Source organism: Ranitomeya variabilis, chromosome 1, assembly GCF_051348905.1.
Source record: "Ranitomeya variabilis isolate aRanVar5 chromosome 1, aRanVar5.hap1, whole genome shotgun sequence".
In the NCBI taxonomy this organism is placed as follows: Eukaryota; Metazoa; Chordata; class Amphibia; order Anura; family Dendrobatidae; genus Ranitomeya; species Ranitomeya variabilis.
This window is the reverse complement of record NC_135232.1, coordinates 108,324,402-108,340,798: the sequence shown is the minus strand read 5'-3', so window position 1 is coordinate 108,340,798 and position 16,397 is coordinate 108,324,402. Positions and strand designations below refer to the sequence as shown.

The 16,397-nt window shown below is 50.4% G+C and overlaps 1 protein-coding gene across 2 annotated transcripts in view; it reads right to left on the bottom strand.

Annotated features, from left to right (window-relative positions):
- The window catches only part of CERT1 (ceramide transporter 1), a 64,540-nt gene extending 59,987 nt beyond the window's left edge, over nucleotides 1-4,553 (bottom strand). The window contains exon 1 of one of the 2 annotated variants that reach the window (XM_077287405.1): nucleotides 4,120-4,553. In XM_077287405.1, coding sequence (XP_077143520.1) covers nucleotides 4,120-4,335 — 216 coding nt within the window. In that variant the 5' untranslated portion in view covers nucleotides 4,336-4,553. The remainder of the gene's footprint in view (nucleotides 1-4,119) is intronic. The other variant, XM_077287413.1, reaches the window with a different exon arrangement.
- Nucleotides 4,554-16,397: the final 11,844 nt, after the last annotated feature.

Sequence of the window (16,397 nt, the reverse complement as noted above, 5' to 3'; positions counted from 1 at the left end):
CTGCTACAGCGACTCCTGACATCTCACGCTTCTTCTACAGCAGACACACCCAAGTGGGCTTGAGAAATTCCAAACCCTTTTATTAGGACATCTGATGACTTCCAAGTGTAGAGGGGAGGGCGGCCAACAGCATCCTCACACATCTGCACAACACACCAGCGTGGAGGCTGCACCCTGACTGTAGAGGAGTACACAGAGCCTTCTTCTGGACGGACTGACCGGCCTCTGAGCTGCACTGGACGGTGTGGGGGCCACACCACACAATATGGCTAGAAGCGGGGGCTTTCCTAGGAGAATATTTCCACACTTCAGAACTCAGAGCAAAAAAACGATCATTAGGGCTCATTCATGTGCCTGTAAATTGGTCTGTGCCCGGACTTGGCTGGGGGTCTCCCGGCCAGCATCATACATTTCTATAGGGCTGCCATGCTCTGGGTGGAGAGCCACGACCAGTCCGGGCACAGACCAATTGGCACAAACGTCTGAATGAGCCTTTAAAGGAATCCCGGATTCCATTCAATAGTAACCCATCAGCTACTAATACACCCCCTACATCGATCCATCGGCACCTGCGGAGTAGATAAAGGGGTGAAGCAAAGAGCCACACTATTCCTGAGCCATCACGGCCAGAGGAAGGAACGCTAAGTGCTTGTTCACACTGGATTTTTTTTCCATGCGGTTTCTTTTTTTCCCCCTTGCAGATTTGCAGAAGTTTCATATCTGTACCGTGTCAATTCTTACAGTATTTTTCACAGATTGCAGTGAAAAAAAAAAAAAAAAAGACCCCGAGAGTAAAAGTGCATCAAAAAAGTGTGTATTTTACGCCGCGTTTTTCCTGCCAACACACTGAGTTTTGGTGAAGTAAAGTCTGCTGCAAATACTCAACATGCGCACATCCCCCCGACAAAGCCTGGACCCTCATCAGACGTGATCGGAGGAAGGGTCATATAACACGCGGCACAGCGAGCACAGGAATATGTAAAAACACACAAAAAGGGAAGGACGGTCAGGGGCCACATCATCATTGACCATGAATATTCACAACCCCGGGACAAACCAGTCAGTGCCAAATCTAATAAGTGCAAAGATGACGACGGCAACAACACAAATCAATACTAGTGAATCATGAGAACGATGGGTGGAGGAGTTATTAATAGAGAGGAAGGACGGGTCTGCAGGCCCAGCTAGATGAGGTGACAGTCCGGAGCAGACGCTGGGTAACTCGCCCGCTCCACGCTTAGACCCCAATGTAAATGTGCCGACAATCACATGACGAGAGAAAAGTGGGTGATTGGACGGATCAAGAGGGGAAAAAAAATCAGCGCTCTCGGCAGCACTTTGTCCTGTGTATAGGGAATATGGTGAAAATAACGAGCGATCTGTACGACCAGCCACATATACACAGACCAGTGGTAGAGAGGTGGCCACCAGAGGAGAGAGGCGCCCAGAGTGCCGCGGCCACCAGAGGAGAGAGGCGCCCAGAGTGCCGCGGCCACCAGAGGAGAGAGGCGCCCAGAGTGCCGCGGCCACCAGAGCAGAGAGGCGCCCAGAGTGCCGCGGCCACCAGAGCAGAGAGGCGCCCAGTGTGCCGCGGCCACCAGAGCAGAGAGGCGCCCAGAGTGCCGCGGCCACCAGAGCAGAGAGGCGCCCAGAGTGCCGCGGCCACCAGAGCAGAGAGGCGCCCAGAGTGCCGCGGCCACCAGAGCAGAGAGGCGCCCAGAGTGCCGCGGCCACCAGAGCAGAGAGGCGCCCAGAGTGCCGCGGCCACCAGAGCAGAGAGGCGCCCAGAGTGCCGCGGCCACCAGAGCAGAGAGGCGCCCAGAGTGCCGCGGCCACCAGAGCAGAGAGGCGCCCAGAGTGCCGCGGCCACCAGAGCAGAGAGGCGCCCAGAGTGCCGCGGCCACCAGAGCAGAGAGGCGCCCAGAGTGCCGCGGCCACCAGAGCAGAGAGGCGCCCAGAGTGCCGCGGCCACCAGAGCAGAGAGGCGCCCAGAGTGCCGCGGCCACCAGAGCAGAGAGGCGCCCAGAGTGCCGCGGCCACCAGAGCAGAGAGGCGCCCAGAGTGCCGCGGCCACCAGAGCAGAGAGGCGCCCAGAGTGCCGCGGCCACCAGAGCAGAGAGGCGCCCAGAGTGCCGCGGCCACCAGAGCAGAGAGGCGCCCAGAGTGCCGCGGCCACCAGAGCAGAGAGGCGCCCAGAGTGCCGCGGCCACCAGAGCAGAGAGGCGCCCAGAGTGCCGCGGCCACCAGAGCAGAGAGGCGCCCAGAGTACCGCGGCCACCAGAGCAGAGAGGCGCCCAGAGTACCGCGGCCACCAGAGCAGAGAGGCGCCCAGAGTGCCGCAGTCACCAGAGAGGCGCCCAGAGTACCGCAGCCACCAGAGCAGAGAGGCGCCCAGAGTGCCGCGGCCACCAGAGCAGAGAGGCGCCCAGAGTGCCGCGGCCACCAGAGCAGAGAGGCGCCCAGAGTGCCGCGGCCACCAGAGCAGAGAGGCGCCCAGAGTGCCGCGGCCACCAGAGCAGAGAGGCGCCCAGAGTGCCGCGGCCACCAGAGCAGAGAGGCGCCCAGAGTGCCGCGGCCACCAGAGCAGAGAGGCGCCCAGAGTGCCGCGGCCACCAGAGCAGAGAGGCGCCCAGAGTGCCGCGGCCACCAGAGCAGAGAGGCGCCCAGAGTGCCGCGGCCACCAGAGCAGAGAGGCGCCCAGAGTGCCGCGGCCACCAGAGCAGAGAGGCGCCCAGAGTGCCGCGGCCACCAGAGCAGAGAGGCGCCCAGAGTGCCGCGGCCACCAGAGCAGAGAGGCGCCCAGAGTGCCGCGGCCACCAGAGCAGAGAGGCGCCCAGAGTGCCGCGGCCACCAGAGCAGAGAGGCGCCCAGAGTGCCGCGGCCACCAGAGCAGAGAGGCGCCCAGAGTGCCGCGGCCACCAGAGCAGAGAGGCGCCCAGAGTACCGCGGCCACCAGAGCAGAGAGGCGCCCAGAGTGCCGCGGCCACCAGAGCAGAGAGGCGCCCAGAGTGCCGCAGTCACCAGAGAGGCGCCCAGAGTACCGCAGCCACCAGAGCAGAGAGGCGCCCAGAGTGCCGCGGCCACCAGAGCAGAGAGGCGCCCAGAGTGCCGCGGCCACCAGAGCAGAGAGGCGCCCAGAGTGCCGCGGCCACCAGAGCAGAGAGGCGCCCAGAGTGCCGCGGCCACCAGAGCAGAGAGGCGCCCAGAGTGCCGCGGCCACCAGAGCAGAGAGGCGCCCAGAGTGCCGCGGCCACCAGAGCAGAGAGGCGCCCAGAGTGCCGCGGCCACCAGAGCAGAGAGGCGCCCAGAGTGCCGCGGCCACCAGAGCAGAGAGGCGCCCAGAGTGCCGCGGCCACCAGAGCAGAGAGGCGCCCAGAGTGCCGCGGCCACCAGAGCAGAGAGGCGCCCAGAGTGCCGCGGCCACCAGAGCAGAGAGGCGCCCAGAGTGCCGCGGCCACCAGAGCAGAGAGGCGCCCAGAGTGCCGCGGCCACCAGAGCAGAGAGGCGCCCAGAGTGCCGCGGCCACCAGAGCAGAGAGGCGCCCAGAGTGCCGCGGCCACAAGAGCAGAGAGGCGCCCAGAGTGCCGCGGCCACAAGAGCAGAGAGGCGCCCAGAGTGCCGCGGCCACAAGAGTACTGCGGCTCTGTTCATGTGTGATGTAGGTTTCGCACCTCCGGCTTCCTCTGGGGTCTATACCCACGGGGGTCCTCAGACTTATCTGCACTGTGCCCAAAGCATCTAGTGACAAATAAAGTGTCTATAATAACGTGATACTCGTATTTCGGGTCGGAGCCCCCGGGAGTCACCATATACGTCCTGCACATGTGGTTTCATCTCCTGACACACAGCAGTCTGCCCCACACCAGGGTCTCTGTAGCGGTCAGTCTGGTTACTAGGGAGACACTGCCTGGCAACCAAAGTATCATCACTAGCAAGCAGTGAGTGTCGGGTGCTGGGAGCTCGCTCTCTGCCGGTATGTATGGCTGCAGCCAGTCTCCCCACAGTGCGGAGCAGGCGCAGTGCCCACTCATCTGCGACCATGGTCGGACCGATCCGATCCAGCGGACAGAGCTCTGCACACGGGGCGGCCGCGGCTCGGTGCCGGCAGGGGGCACTCACCTTAGACAGGAGCCCGCACAGCTCCACAGGCGGCCCGGGCTCGGTCTCCAGGTCTTCCTCTGACCCCGAGGAGTTCCAGCTCTGGTTATCCGACATGAGCGGCTGCTCGGAGCGCTGCACGGCCCCGGGAACCACGTGACAGGGAGCCTCCACGTAGTCCTGCCCCTGCCGCCCGCCGCTCCGTGCGCCTCGTACAGACCTCAGGTGAACAAACATGCGACAGAATCGGGCAACAAACTAGCGAGAACCCAACGCCGCCATGTTCTCCCCCAGACGTCACGGCCCTGTGGGAAGGCGGAGCCAGGGGACGCACAGCTTTAGAGACAGCCACGCCCTTTTTTTCTATCCCACCCCCTCTACACAACCAACCATGGGCTGAAGTGACAGCCTAACCTGTCCGTCAAAGGCTCCGCCTCATACGTGCTCATGAAGACGTTCTACTGTAGCTCCACGTCTGCCCCGGTGACGTCACTGCCGCTCCTGGTTCTGCCCAATCACAACAGAGCAATGGACAGGAGTCTTAACCCTTTATTGACAGCCAATTTGCTTTAATGACCAGGCCAATTGACGTATTGTACTTAGTGGTAACATTTCTTTCATATGACTTGGTTGCATTTATTTATGAAAAAAACATTTGACAAAAATTTTTACAATTTCGCAATTTTCAAACTTGTAATTTTTATGCCCTTAAATGACAGAGATATGTCACATAAAATAGTTAATAAATAACATTTCCCGCATGTCTACATCAGCACAATTATGGCACCATCATTTTTTTTGTTAGGAAGTTATAAGGGTTGAAAGTTGCCCACCTCACATTTGAAGTCACTTTGAGGGGTCTATATGACAGGACATACCCCAAAGTGACACCATTCTAAAGACTGCGCCCCTCAAGGCGCCCAAAACCACATTCAAGAAGTTTGTTAACCCTTCAGATGCTTCACGAGAACTAAAGCAATGTGGAAGGAAAAAATCAACATTTTACTTTTTTGACAAAAGTTTTACTTTGGAACCAATTTTTTTATTTTACCAAGGGTAACAGGAGAAATTGGATCCCAAAAGTTGTGCAATTTCTCCTGAGTACGCCGATACCCCATATGTGGGGGAAAGCCACTGTTTGGGCGCACGGCAGGGCTCAGAAGGGAGGGAGCACCGTTTGACTTTTTGAATGCAAAATTGACTGGAATCAATGGCGGTGCCATGCCGCGTTTGGAGACCCCCATGATGTACCTCAACAGTGGAAACCCCCAATTCTAACTCCAGCACTAACACAGCCCTAATCCCAACCCGAACCCCAACACACCCCCAACCCTAATCCAGGGCCGGTTTTTTTTTTCGGCGAAGTGGGGCCCTAGGGAAAAGTTTAAAATGGGGCCCCAAATGCTAACAGATTGCACATCACACAGAAGCATTTCGGTTGTATTTACATGCGCTGAGTTCAGGCCGCTAAACGAGTGTGATCGACAATACTGAAGTCATTTGACGCTTGTTTCCCGGCCTCTTTACACCAACTGTGGAAGAGTGACAGGCACAGAACGATCACTAATAGATCAGTCTGTCCGCATACAGTACCATGTTATCAGTAGCATATCTGCAGTTTACACCGGCGATGTGATGCTGAGAACAAGGATTTCTGTTCCCACATAAAGAATCCAATCACTCGATGAATAGGCAGCATTTTGGTTGTTTAGCCTTCCATATATTATATTGTTATTCATAGTCTTCCATATATTATAATGTGCACCACAGTCCTCCATATTGTAAAATGCACACCCCATAGTCCTCCATAAAATATAAGGTGTCCCATAATCCTTCATATGGTATAATACACTCTCCATAGTCCTCCATATAATACACTACCCATAGTCCTCCATATAGTATAATACACTCTCCGTAGCCCTCCATATATTAAAATACACTCCTCAGTCCTCTATATAGAATTATACACTGCCCATAGTCCTCCATATAGTATAATACACTCCTCATAGTCCTCCATATACTAAAATACACTGCTCCAACCCCAACCTAGCTCTAACCGTAGCCCCAATTCCAATCCTAGCCCAACCTTAACCCTAGCTCTAACTCCAACCCTAACCCTAATGGAAAAATGGAAATAATTTTTTTTATTTTATTATTTTTCCCTAACTAACGGGATGATAAAGGGAGGTTTGATTTACTATTATTTTGATTATGATCACTGTGATAGGGTCTATCACAGTGATCAAAATTAACCAATAGGAGAAATCCAGCCAGCAGATCTCGGCGAACGCACTACACATGCGCCCGCCATTTTCATCCCGGACGAAGATGTCGGGGACACAGCCGGAGGGACCTGAATAACGGTGATCGCAACACTGGGGTTGGTAAAAACCATCCCGAATAATTTTCTCCAGGGTCTCAGCTACCCCCGATAGCCGAGACCTCGGAGATTTTCCAACACTGGGGGGGCTTTCCACTTATTTCTCAGCGCCGTTAAAAAGTGGCGCTGAGAAATAAGTACCCTTAACGGCGTATCAGTGGTCATTAAGTGGTTAAACTTAGTTACAAGTGTATGTGAGGGAAAAGCTGTGAGACGCACTGTGCATGAGGATAAAGTCATGAGGTGCAGTAGTGTGCGTGAAGGTAAAGCCATGAGGTGCGGTATTGTGCATGAAGGTAAAGCCGGGAGGTGCAGTGTACATGAGGGTAAAGTTGCGAGGTGTAGTAGTGTGCATGAGGGTAAAGCTGTGAGGTGCAGTAGTGTGCATGAGGGTAAAGCCGTGAGGTGCAGTAGTGTGCATGAGGGTACAACTGTGAGGTGCTGTAGTGTGCATAAAGGTAAAGCTGTGAGGTGCAGTGTGCATGAGGGTAAAGCTGTGAGGTGCAGTATTGTGCGTGAGGGTAAAGCTGTGAGGTGCAGTAGTGTGCATGAGAGTAAAGCCGTGAGGTGCAGTAGTGTGCATGAGGGTAAAGCCGTGAGGTGCAGTAGTGCACATGAGGGTAAAGCTGTTAGGTGCAGTAGTGTGCATGAGTGTAAAGCTGTGAGGTGCAGTGTGCATGAGGATAAAGCCATGAGGTGCAGTAGTGTGCGTGAAGGCAAAGCCATGAGGTGCCATAGTGTGCATGAGGGTAAAGCTGTGAGGTGCAGTAGTGTACATGAGGGTAAAGCCGTGAAGAGCAGTAGTGTGCATGAAGGTAAAGCCGTGAGGTGCAGTAGTGTGAATGAGGGTACAGCTGTGAGGTGCTGTAGTGTGCATAAGGGTAAAGCTATGAGGTGCAGTGTGCATGAGGGTAAAGCTGTGAGGTGCAGTATTGTGCGTGAGGGTAAAGCTGTGAGGTGCAGTAGTGTGCATGAGGGTAAAGCCGTAAGGTGCAGTAGTGTGCATGAGGGTAAAGCCATGAGGTGCAATAGTGCACATGAGGGTAAAGCTGTGAGGTGCAGTAGTGGGCATGAGGGTAAAACTGTGAGGTGCAGTGTGCATGAGGGTAAAGCTGTGAGGTGCAGTAGAGTGTGTGAGGGTAAAGCTGTGAGGTTCAGTAGTGTGAATTAGGGTAAAGCCATGAGGTGCAGTGTGCATGAGGGTAAAGCTGTGAGGTACAGTAGTGTGGGTGAGGGTAAAGCTGTGAGGTGCAGTAGTGTGAATGAGGGTAAAGCCGTGAGGTGCAGTGTGCCTGAGGGTAAAGCTGTGAGGTGCAGAAGTGTGCGTGGTGGTAAAGCCATCAGGTGCAGTAGTGTGCATGAGGGTAAAGCCGAGAGGCGCAGTGTGCATTATTATTATTTATTGTTATAGCGCCATTTATTCCATGGCGCTTTACATGTGAGGAGGAGTATACATAATAAAAATAAGTACAATAATCTTAAACAATACAAGTCATAACTGGTACAGGAGGAGAGAGGACCCTGCCCAAGAAGGCTCACAATCTACAAGGGATGGGTGAGAATACAGTAGGCGAGGGTAGAGCTGGTCATGCAGTGGTTTGGTCGATCGGTGGTTACTGCAGGTTGTAGGCTTGTCGGAAGAGGTTCAGGTTCTTTTTGAAGGTTTCGATGGTAGGTGAGAGTCTGATGTGTTGTGGTAGAGGGTTCCAGAGTAGGGGTGATACGAGAGAGAAATCTTGTATACGATTGTGGGAAAAGGAGATAAGAGGGGAGTAGAGAAGGAGATCTTGTGAGGATCGGAGGTTGCGTGTAGGTAAGTACCGGGAGACGAGGTCACAGATGTATGGAGCAGACAGGTTGTGGATGGCTTTGTACGTCATGGTTAGGGTTTTGTACTGGAGTCTCTGGACAATGGGGAGCAAATGAAGGGATTGACAGAGGGGAGAGGCCGGGGAATAGCGGGGGGGACAGGTGGATTAGTCGGGCAGCAGAGTTTAGAATAGATTGGAGGGGTGTGAGAGTGTTAGGGGGAGGCCACAGAGCAGGAGGTTGCAGTAGTCAAGGCGAGAGATGATGAGGGCATGGACTAGGGTTTTTGCAGATTCTTTGTTGAGGAATGTACGGATTCGTGAAATATTTTTGAGTTGAAGTCGGCAGGAAGTGGAAAGGGCTTGGATATGTGGTTTGAAGGAGAGATCAGCGTCAAGGATTACCCCAATGCAGCGAGCTTCTGGGACTGGGGAGAGTGGGCAGCCATTTACTGTAATGTATAGGTTCGCTGGGGGGGGGTCGCGTGAGATGGGGGAAAGATGATGAATTCTGTTTTGTCCATGTTAAGTTTCTGAAATCTAGCGGAGAAGAAGGATGAAATAGTGGACAGGCATTGAGGGATTCTAGTTAGTAGGGAGGTGATAGCTGGTCCAGAGATGTAGATCTGTGTGTCATCAGCATAGAGGTGATACTGAAAGCCATGAGACTCTATGAGCTGTCCCAGGCCAAAGGTGTAAATGGAGAAGAGCAGGGGCCCTAGGACTGAACCTTGTGGGACTCCGACAGATAGGGGGCGAGGTGAGGAGGTGGTGTGTGAGTGGGAGACGCTGAATGTCCGGTCCATTAGGTATGATGAGATCCAGGATAGGGCCAAGTCTGTGATGCCAAGGGATTAGAGGGTCTGTAATAATAGGGAATGGTCCACTGTGTCAAAGGCAGCCGACAGGTCGAGGAGGAGGAGGACAGAGTAGTGTCGCTTGCTCTTGGCGGTTAAGAGGTCATTGGTGACCTTAGTTAGGGCAGTTTCAGTGGAATGGTGTGACCGGAAGCCAGATTGTAAGCGGTCAAAGAGGGAGCAAGAAGAGAGATGGAGGTGCATGAGGGTAAAGCTGGAAGGTGCAGTAATGTGGAGCGGTTAAGACCAGGAGGTGCAGTAGTGGGGCGAGGGTAAAGCCGTGACGTGCAGTATTGTGCATCAGGGTAAAGCCATGAGGTACAGTAGTGTGCGTCAGGGTAAAGCTTTGAAGTGCAGTGTACGTGAGTGTAAAGCTGTGAGGTGCAGTAGTGTGCATGAGAGTAACAGCGTGAGATGCATTAGTGTGCATGAGGGTAAAGCCGTGAGGTACAGTGTACGAGAGGGTAAAACTATGAGTTACAGTGCACGTGAGAGTAAAGCTGTGAGGCGCAGTAGTGTGCGTCAGGGTAAAGCTCTCAGGTGCAGTGTACGTGAAGGAAAAACTATGAGGTGCAGTGTGGCGCTGCCTCCTGGTGTTCACTGCTTGACCTTGTTTCAGAGTGGCTATTCTGGGACACTGGGGTGAGAATTTTCCCACGCAGCAGTGCCGCAAGTGACAGGACGAACTCCAGTGACTTCTAGGCGGCGGAGTGATACAGTGGGGGAATATTATCTCCTGTCACTGTACACCGGAGGCCACTTCGTTATTACATGGATTGCATCAGAACAGGGAGTATACTGTTGGGTTTTTTTTGCAGGTGATCAAGGGCGTCGGGCATTAGCTGTATGGTGAGTATGTGTACTGTATGTGTGTATGTGTTTTTTTTATATATTCCACACAGTAGCCGGATGATGGGACTACTACTGTCCCATTATTGGCTAATGCTGTCACTGCAGCAGACATAGCCAGATGGGACTAGTAGTCCCATCGGACGATGCATGCCTACACACAGACACCCACACACACACACAGACAAGCACATCTTCTCCACTCACACATAGTCTCCGCCCACACGCATAGTCTCCACACACAAACTCTTCCTCTTCCCGGTCTGCAGCATTTCTCGCTCGCACATCCGCAGCAAATCCGCAGATCTTTTTTAACCTGCGGTTTCGCTGTGGATTTGCCTGACTCAATGGTAGTCAATGGGTGCAAAAACGCTGCAGATCCACAAAAAGAATTGACATGCTGCAAATCCGCACATATTTTTCCACAGCATGTGCACATCAATTCTGAATTTCCCATTGACTAACATTGGTTGTGCACCAAACTGCGGATCTGATGCAATTCCGTGCATCCAAAAACGCTTCGGATCCGCATCAAAATCTGCAACGTGTCCACATAGCCTTATAGTTTTATCTGACCACAGGACATGTCTCCAAAAATGAATGTTTTTGTTCCTGTGTTCATTTGAAAACATTAATCTTGCTCTTTTATGTTTCTTTTGGAGTAATGGCAGAGTGGCCTTTCAGCCCATGTTAATACAGTACTTATTTCATTATGGGTATTGACACAATTTTACCAGCTTCCGCCATCATCTTCACAAGGTCTTTTCCTTTTGTCCTTGATATGCACATGATGAACCAAAGCACTTTCATTTCTGGGACACAGAACCAGTCTCCTTCCTGAGAGGTATGATAGCTGGACATTCCCATCTTATTTGTACTTGCGGTATAATTGTTTGTACAGATGAATGAAGCACCTTCAGGTATCTTGAAATTGTAACCAAGGATGAGCCAGACTTGTGCAAGTCTACAATTCTCTTCCTGATATGTTGGCTGATTTCTTGAGACTTTCCCATGATGCTACACAAATAAGCAGTGTGTTTCAGGTGTGCATTAAAATACATCCACGGGTGTGTCTCTAATTAACTTAGATGTTGCAAAAAAAAACTATCAGAAGCTTCCAAACACATGACTTCATCATATGGGCAGTCAAGAATTGTTTAAATGGCATAGTAATCTTAGTGTATGTAAACGTTTGACTTTGCAGTAAGTAATTAAAATGCATTAAAACATTCTCTCATTATTCTGGCATTGGGCAAATATTAATAATTATGGTAATCCTAATTGACCTAAAACGGGAAAGGCTTATTCTGATTTCATGTAAGATATTGAGAAAAACATGCATATGTGTCTTTTTCTATAGTGTATGTAAAGTTCTGATTTCAACTGTACATACACACAATATATATGATGTAACAATGCTACTCACTTCTGAGCGATATGAGGTGTCACAGTAACTGTTTCTATTTAAAGTCTTGCTGGTTTATTGCATTCCTCATAAACCACATCACAGGAAGCTTAAATACAGCCATTGTCCAGCTCAAAGTATAATGGAGCGCCCCCAGACGCAGGGCCGCGGGGTACTCGGTACCGGGCCTCTCTCTCTCAGTTCTGGGGTTGTCACGGTGGCTAGACCCAGTCCGTGACCCTGCTAAGGGGCGTCCAATGAAAGGTGTGATGATGGTGCGTGGTGCAAGTCGCGATAAATAACGAGGACACAGGGTTGCAGTCTCTTTACCTCTTTACTGAAGGCTTCAGGATCCGCAATCCAGAGTACTGCTAACAGGGCTGGCCGAGACCGGCCAGTCCGAAGGCACATCCAGAGTTTCCTTTGCAGGTGGAAATCAGTGCCTACCTTCTAGCGCCTGTGTGTTGTAGTACCTCCCGTGTAGTATCCACCACGGGATAGTCCTCACAACTGTTGTGTCTGTTTCTGATGTTCTTCTCTCACAACTCGTATCTGTTCTGATGTTCTTCTCCGTCCCCCAGATGATATGGATAGGACGCACCCGTATGACGGGTAGGCCTGGAGTTCTTCCGGGACCCTAGCGTCGCCCCTCTCCCACAATTGCCCCCTATGTCTGCTTAGGTGATTTAGGTGAGACAGCCAACCTAAAATTAACTGTCCTGCCGTTGGTTTGAAGTATTGCTTGGAGCCTAATACTTCCTCGGCGTTCCGGCCACCGGCTACGCGCCTCAGTAGGATGTTGCCACGATCTTACGGCACGACTCCTACTGGCTTTATCTCCTTTTTGCTGCGATCTCGTTTCTCACTTCTCCACAATAAACCTCGCTTTGTTTCCTTTCTTAGGATGCCGCCGCAACGGGTGCAGGCGCGGCTCTGTAACGCTCTGTTCTGTTCGCTAGGTCACTGTCAGGATCCCACCCCTGACAGAGACCCCCCTGAATCTTCCCCTGCAACACCCTCTGCCACAGGATGTTGCCTGGATCCAACCCAGTCAGCTTCTCACTAACTTCCTATCCGGCCCCCAGTTTTACCAGATTGTGAGGAGTGGCCTAATGCATAGAACCCTTTGCTCCCCCTGGTGGCCAGAATGTGAAGTGTAATGTGTGACTGTGATACCTGGTCAGGTGAACTCCTTAAGTGCCATCAGACGTACCATCACTCCCCTTAGCGGCGGAGCGTCAGTACTGCAACGACCAGGACTCTGGGGCGCTGCAATAACATAAGGCAAAAAGTCCATATAATAGTACTGGTTAGCCTGCCTGGCTTAGAGTCCAGCTTCTTAGTCCTTTAGCAAAGTCACTCAATCCAAGAGATCTGCACACCTCCATGCACACAGCCATGTGTGAGACAAATAGGTCTCAATTTACAAAGTCAGCCACACACAAGGGTGGAGATATGGTGAGCAGCAGTCTCTCTCAACTCTTCAGGTGCTTATAATCAAACTGTCATGGCCAATAAACCCCTTTTAGTCCTATATGTGCTAAAGCATTTCTCCAGGTTTATCTCCCATCCACTAGGTGTCCTTCAGCCACCTTATATACCTCCCCCTCTGCCTAAAGACATGGGCTTGGCACTTCTAATCATGGTATTCTCCAGTGTTGCCCAAACTCCAGTCCTCACTTCAGGATTTTCATAGTGTTGCACAGGTGAGAGAATCCCTGATGCCTTGATGATACTTCCACCATCTGTGCAACACTAATGAAATCCTGAAAACATGACCTGTGGGGGGCGTGAGAACTGGAGTTTGGGAAACACTGCAAGTCTAGAGTAATGAGGTATTACCATGTCACTCCCGGCTCTATGTTCCACATGGAAGCGGAAACCCTGCAGGGCTAGAGGGGTAACCTAAGCATTTTTCCCCTTTTCTCTCTCATCCACCTGAATGGGGTATGGTCTGGCACAAATTAAAATGTTCACCCTAATAGATTGTAATAGAAAAACAAAAACATTCCAGCTCCTTAAATAAAATGCAAATCGTTTATTGTAAAAAAAAAATTTAGAATTAAAGTGCTCCGGGAAGGATCGGATGGCAAGAGATGACTAGTGATGAGTTTCGATCACATCTGTAATCTTTGTCAAAGCTTATAAAACACCAATACCCCCACAACTTTAAATAAACCAAGGACCAATTAAAATACAACATCAAATCATGTGATAAACTTCAGGTCCCAACAGGTGAAAGAAGTTCTTCAATCACATAAAAAATATTGTCGTAATACAAAAACATGGCTACATTAATGACAGACATAAAAAAATAAAAAACAATATGACAATGAAATAGCAAAATCATAAATACTAATAATGCAACATAACTTCATTTCGTTTGTTTAGACCATCAGGAAATCTTGTGCCCAAATGGTAAATCCAATACTCCTCATGAGTAAGGGGACGCCGCTACATGTCTCCACCATGCGGCGATTTCTCAATTTTCTCAATACCATAAGTACGAAAAGAGAAAATTGAGAAATCACCGCGTGGTGGAGACATGTAGCGGCGTCTGCTGAAAATTCAAGGACATTAGCATGGACAAAGAGAAAAAAAAAAACGCAGCAAAATTCGCACCAAAAACACACCTAAACCTGCGTTTTTGACGCAGCTTCTTTCCTGCCAAGAAGATCAGGTTTTGCTGCAGAAAAAAAAGCAGCAAAAAAGCCCTGTGTGAACTTACCCTTAAAGTCGGGGGGCAACCCGGACCAGCTGCTTACACAGAGCTACTCTCAGTTCTTGAAAGGCCGTTTCCCCCTTTGACGACCCTTTGGCCATGACTGATTTTGTTCCCTTAAGGAGGTTTGTCATGGGTGCGGCCACCATGGCAAAGTTTGGAGTGAACTTCCTATAGTACCCGATTTCCAGAAAGCCACTAACTTGCTTTTTTGAGAGTGATTTCATCCTGTTCTGGATTGCATCCACTTTATTGATCCGGCGTTTGATTTGCCTCTATCCACTACACATCCAAGGTATTTGGTCTCCTGTTTCCCCATAGCACATTTTTTTTTAATTTATAAAGAACCCCACATTCGTGAGAGCATCAAACACCACCTAGACCTTTCCCAGATGACTTCCCAAATCTGGGCTGAAGATTCCGATATCGTCCAGGCATGCCGCAGCGTAATCCTTATGGGGTGCGATGATCGGGTCCATGGCCCTCTAGAAGGTGGCCGGAGCTCCCTGCAGTCTGAACAGCATACAGACATATTGGAAACAACCATCGGGCGTAGAGAAAGCTGTCTTCTCATTGGCTTTTTGTGGAATGGAAATTTGGCAATATCCCTGTTAGATCCAAGGTGGTTAGCTACCTTGCCGGCCCAAGTCTCTCGATCAGCTCATCGACATGCGGCATCTGATATGCATCAAACTTGGAGACTTCGTTCAGCTTTCGATATCATTACAGAATCTCAATTCTCTGTCTGGTTTTGGATCAAGGACAATCAGGTTAGACCACGTGATTCCTCAGTGACTCCAAGATTCAGTATACGCTTCATTTCCTTGGAGATCAGTTCTTGACGAGTCTCTGGAATTCAGTAGGGCTTCGAATTCACTCACACATGGAATATATACATAGATCTTATATATAAAATAGTGCTGATTTCTGCCTGAACGGTCGGGTCACATCATTTAGCGGCTTTCAAAGCCTGATGCTGTTCAAAGAAGTTACAAAAGACATCGGAACATATGACAGCAAGTCACTTAGATATTCCTGTGCATGCATGCATTATTTTTAACGTTTATAGATCACTTCTTCATGCAGGTTTCAGGCGGATTCGGCCTGAAAAAGATGTTGTGTGCGCACCCTAACACCAACTTCTGCCTTTGCTCCCGCTATATCTGCATCCCTGTATTCATTCTCTATGTCCATACAGTACATTATTGGTGTGTACATTCATGACACGATTGTCCAAAAATATATCAACGTTTTTTGCCTTTTGGAATAAGCTGTTGGACAATGTTCTAAAAATAAAGAGCTGTATTAGTGTTCTATTGATTTACAATGTCTGTGTAAATGTCTGCTGGTTCAGAACAACATACCTTAAAGAAGCACTGCCATCAAAATTGCTATCCTCTTAATTAGAGATTAACCCGAACAGTAAATTAATCCCATAGCTGCAGGTTAACAGTGCTTTTCCACGTCACAGGCAACATCACAGTCACTCATTAAATAAGAGACATGGAGCACAATGAAGTGAGCCTGCACAGCTGCTTCTGTGTATCCCATCGACTTCCAAGGGAACCTGTCTCGTTGTACACACAGGATGATCTGTGCACGGCACGGTGTAGAGGAGGAGAAGCTGAGCAGAATGATATACGTTTGTTGGGAAAGATTCAGTATACGGGAAGAGTCACAGTTTCCTTTTAATGGAAAGTGACTAGTGATGAGTGAATATACTCGTTACTCGAGATTTCTCGAGCATGCTCGGGGGTCCTCCGAGTATTTTTTAGTGCTCGCAGATTTAGTGTTTCTTGCCGCAGCTGAATGATTTACATCTGATAGCCAGCATAAGTACATGTGGGGGTTGCCTGGTTGCTAGGGAATCCCCACATCTACTTATGCTGCTCATTGCTAAAAGTGACAAAACAAGTGTGCCCACAGAGCCCTCCTATTCAAGAGAAAAGGGTTCTACTACTACCCACCACCAGACACCTACGCCTCTAGCACTGGTATCACACTATAGTTACAGCTCAGTTACTGCCATATAAGCAATTGCCCGATACACTGATCATGGACTCCTCTAAAGGAGGCTACACCAGAAACAACACACAAAAAAGTCTATACAGTGAGATAGAGGAACAGAAATGGTCAGAATGCCAACACTGTACTACAGCTCCAGCCTCACAGTGAACCCATAGGCCTCCATCTACCTGGCCTACTGTGCTCCCTATCATCCCCAACCAGCTAATCAGGTCAGCCTCCCTTATCAAAGATGGCGGCCATGGCTTCCTGT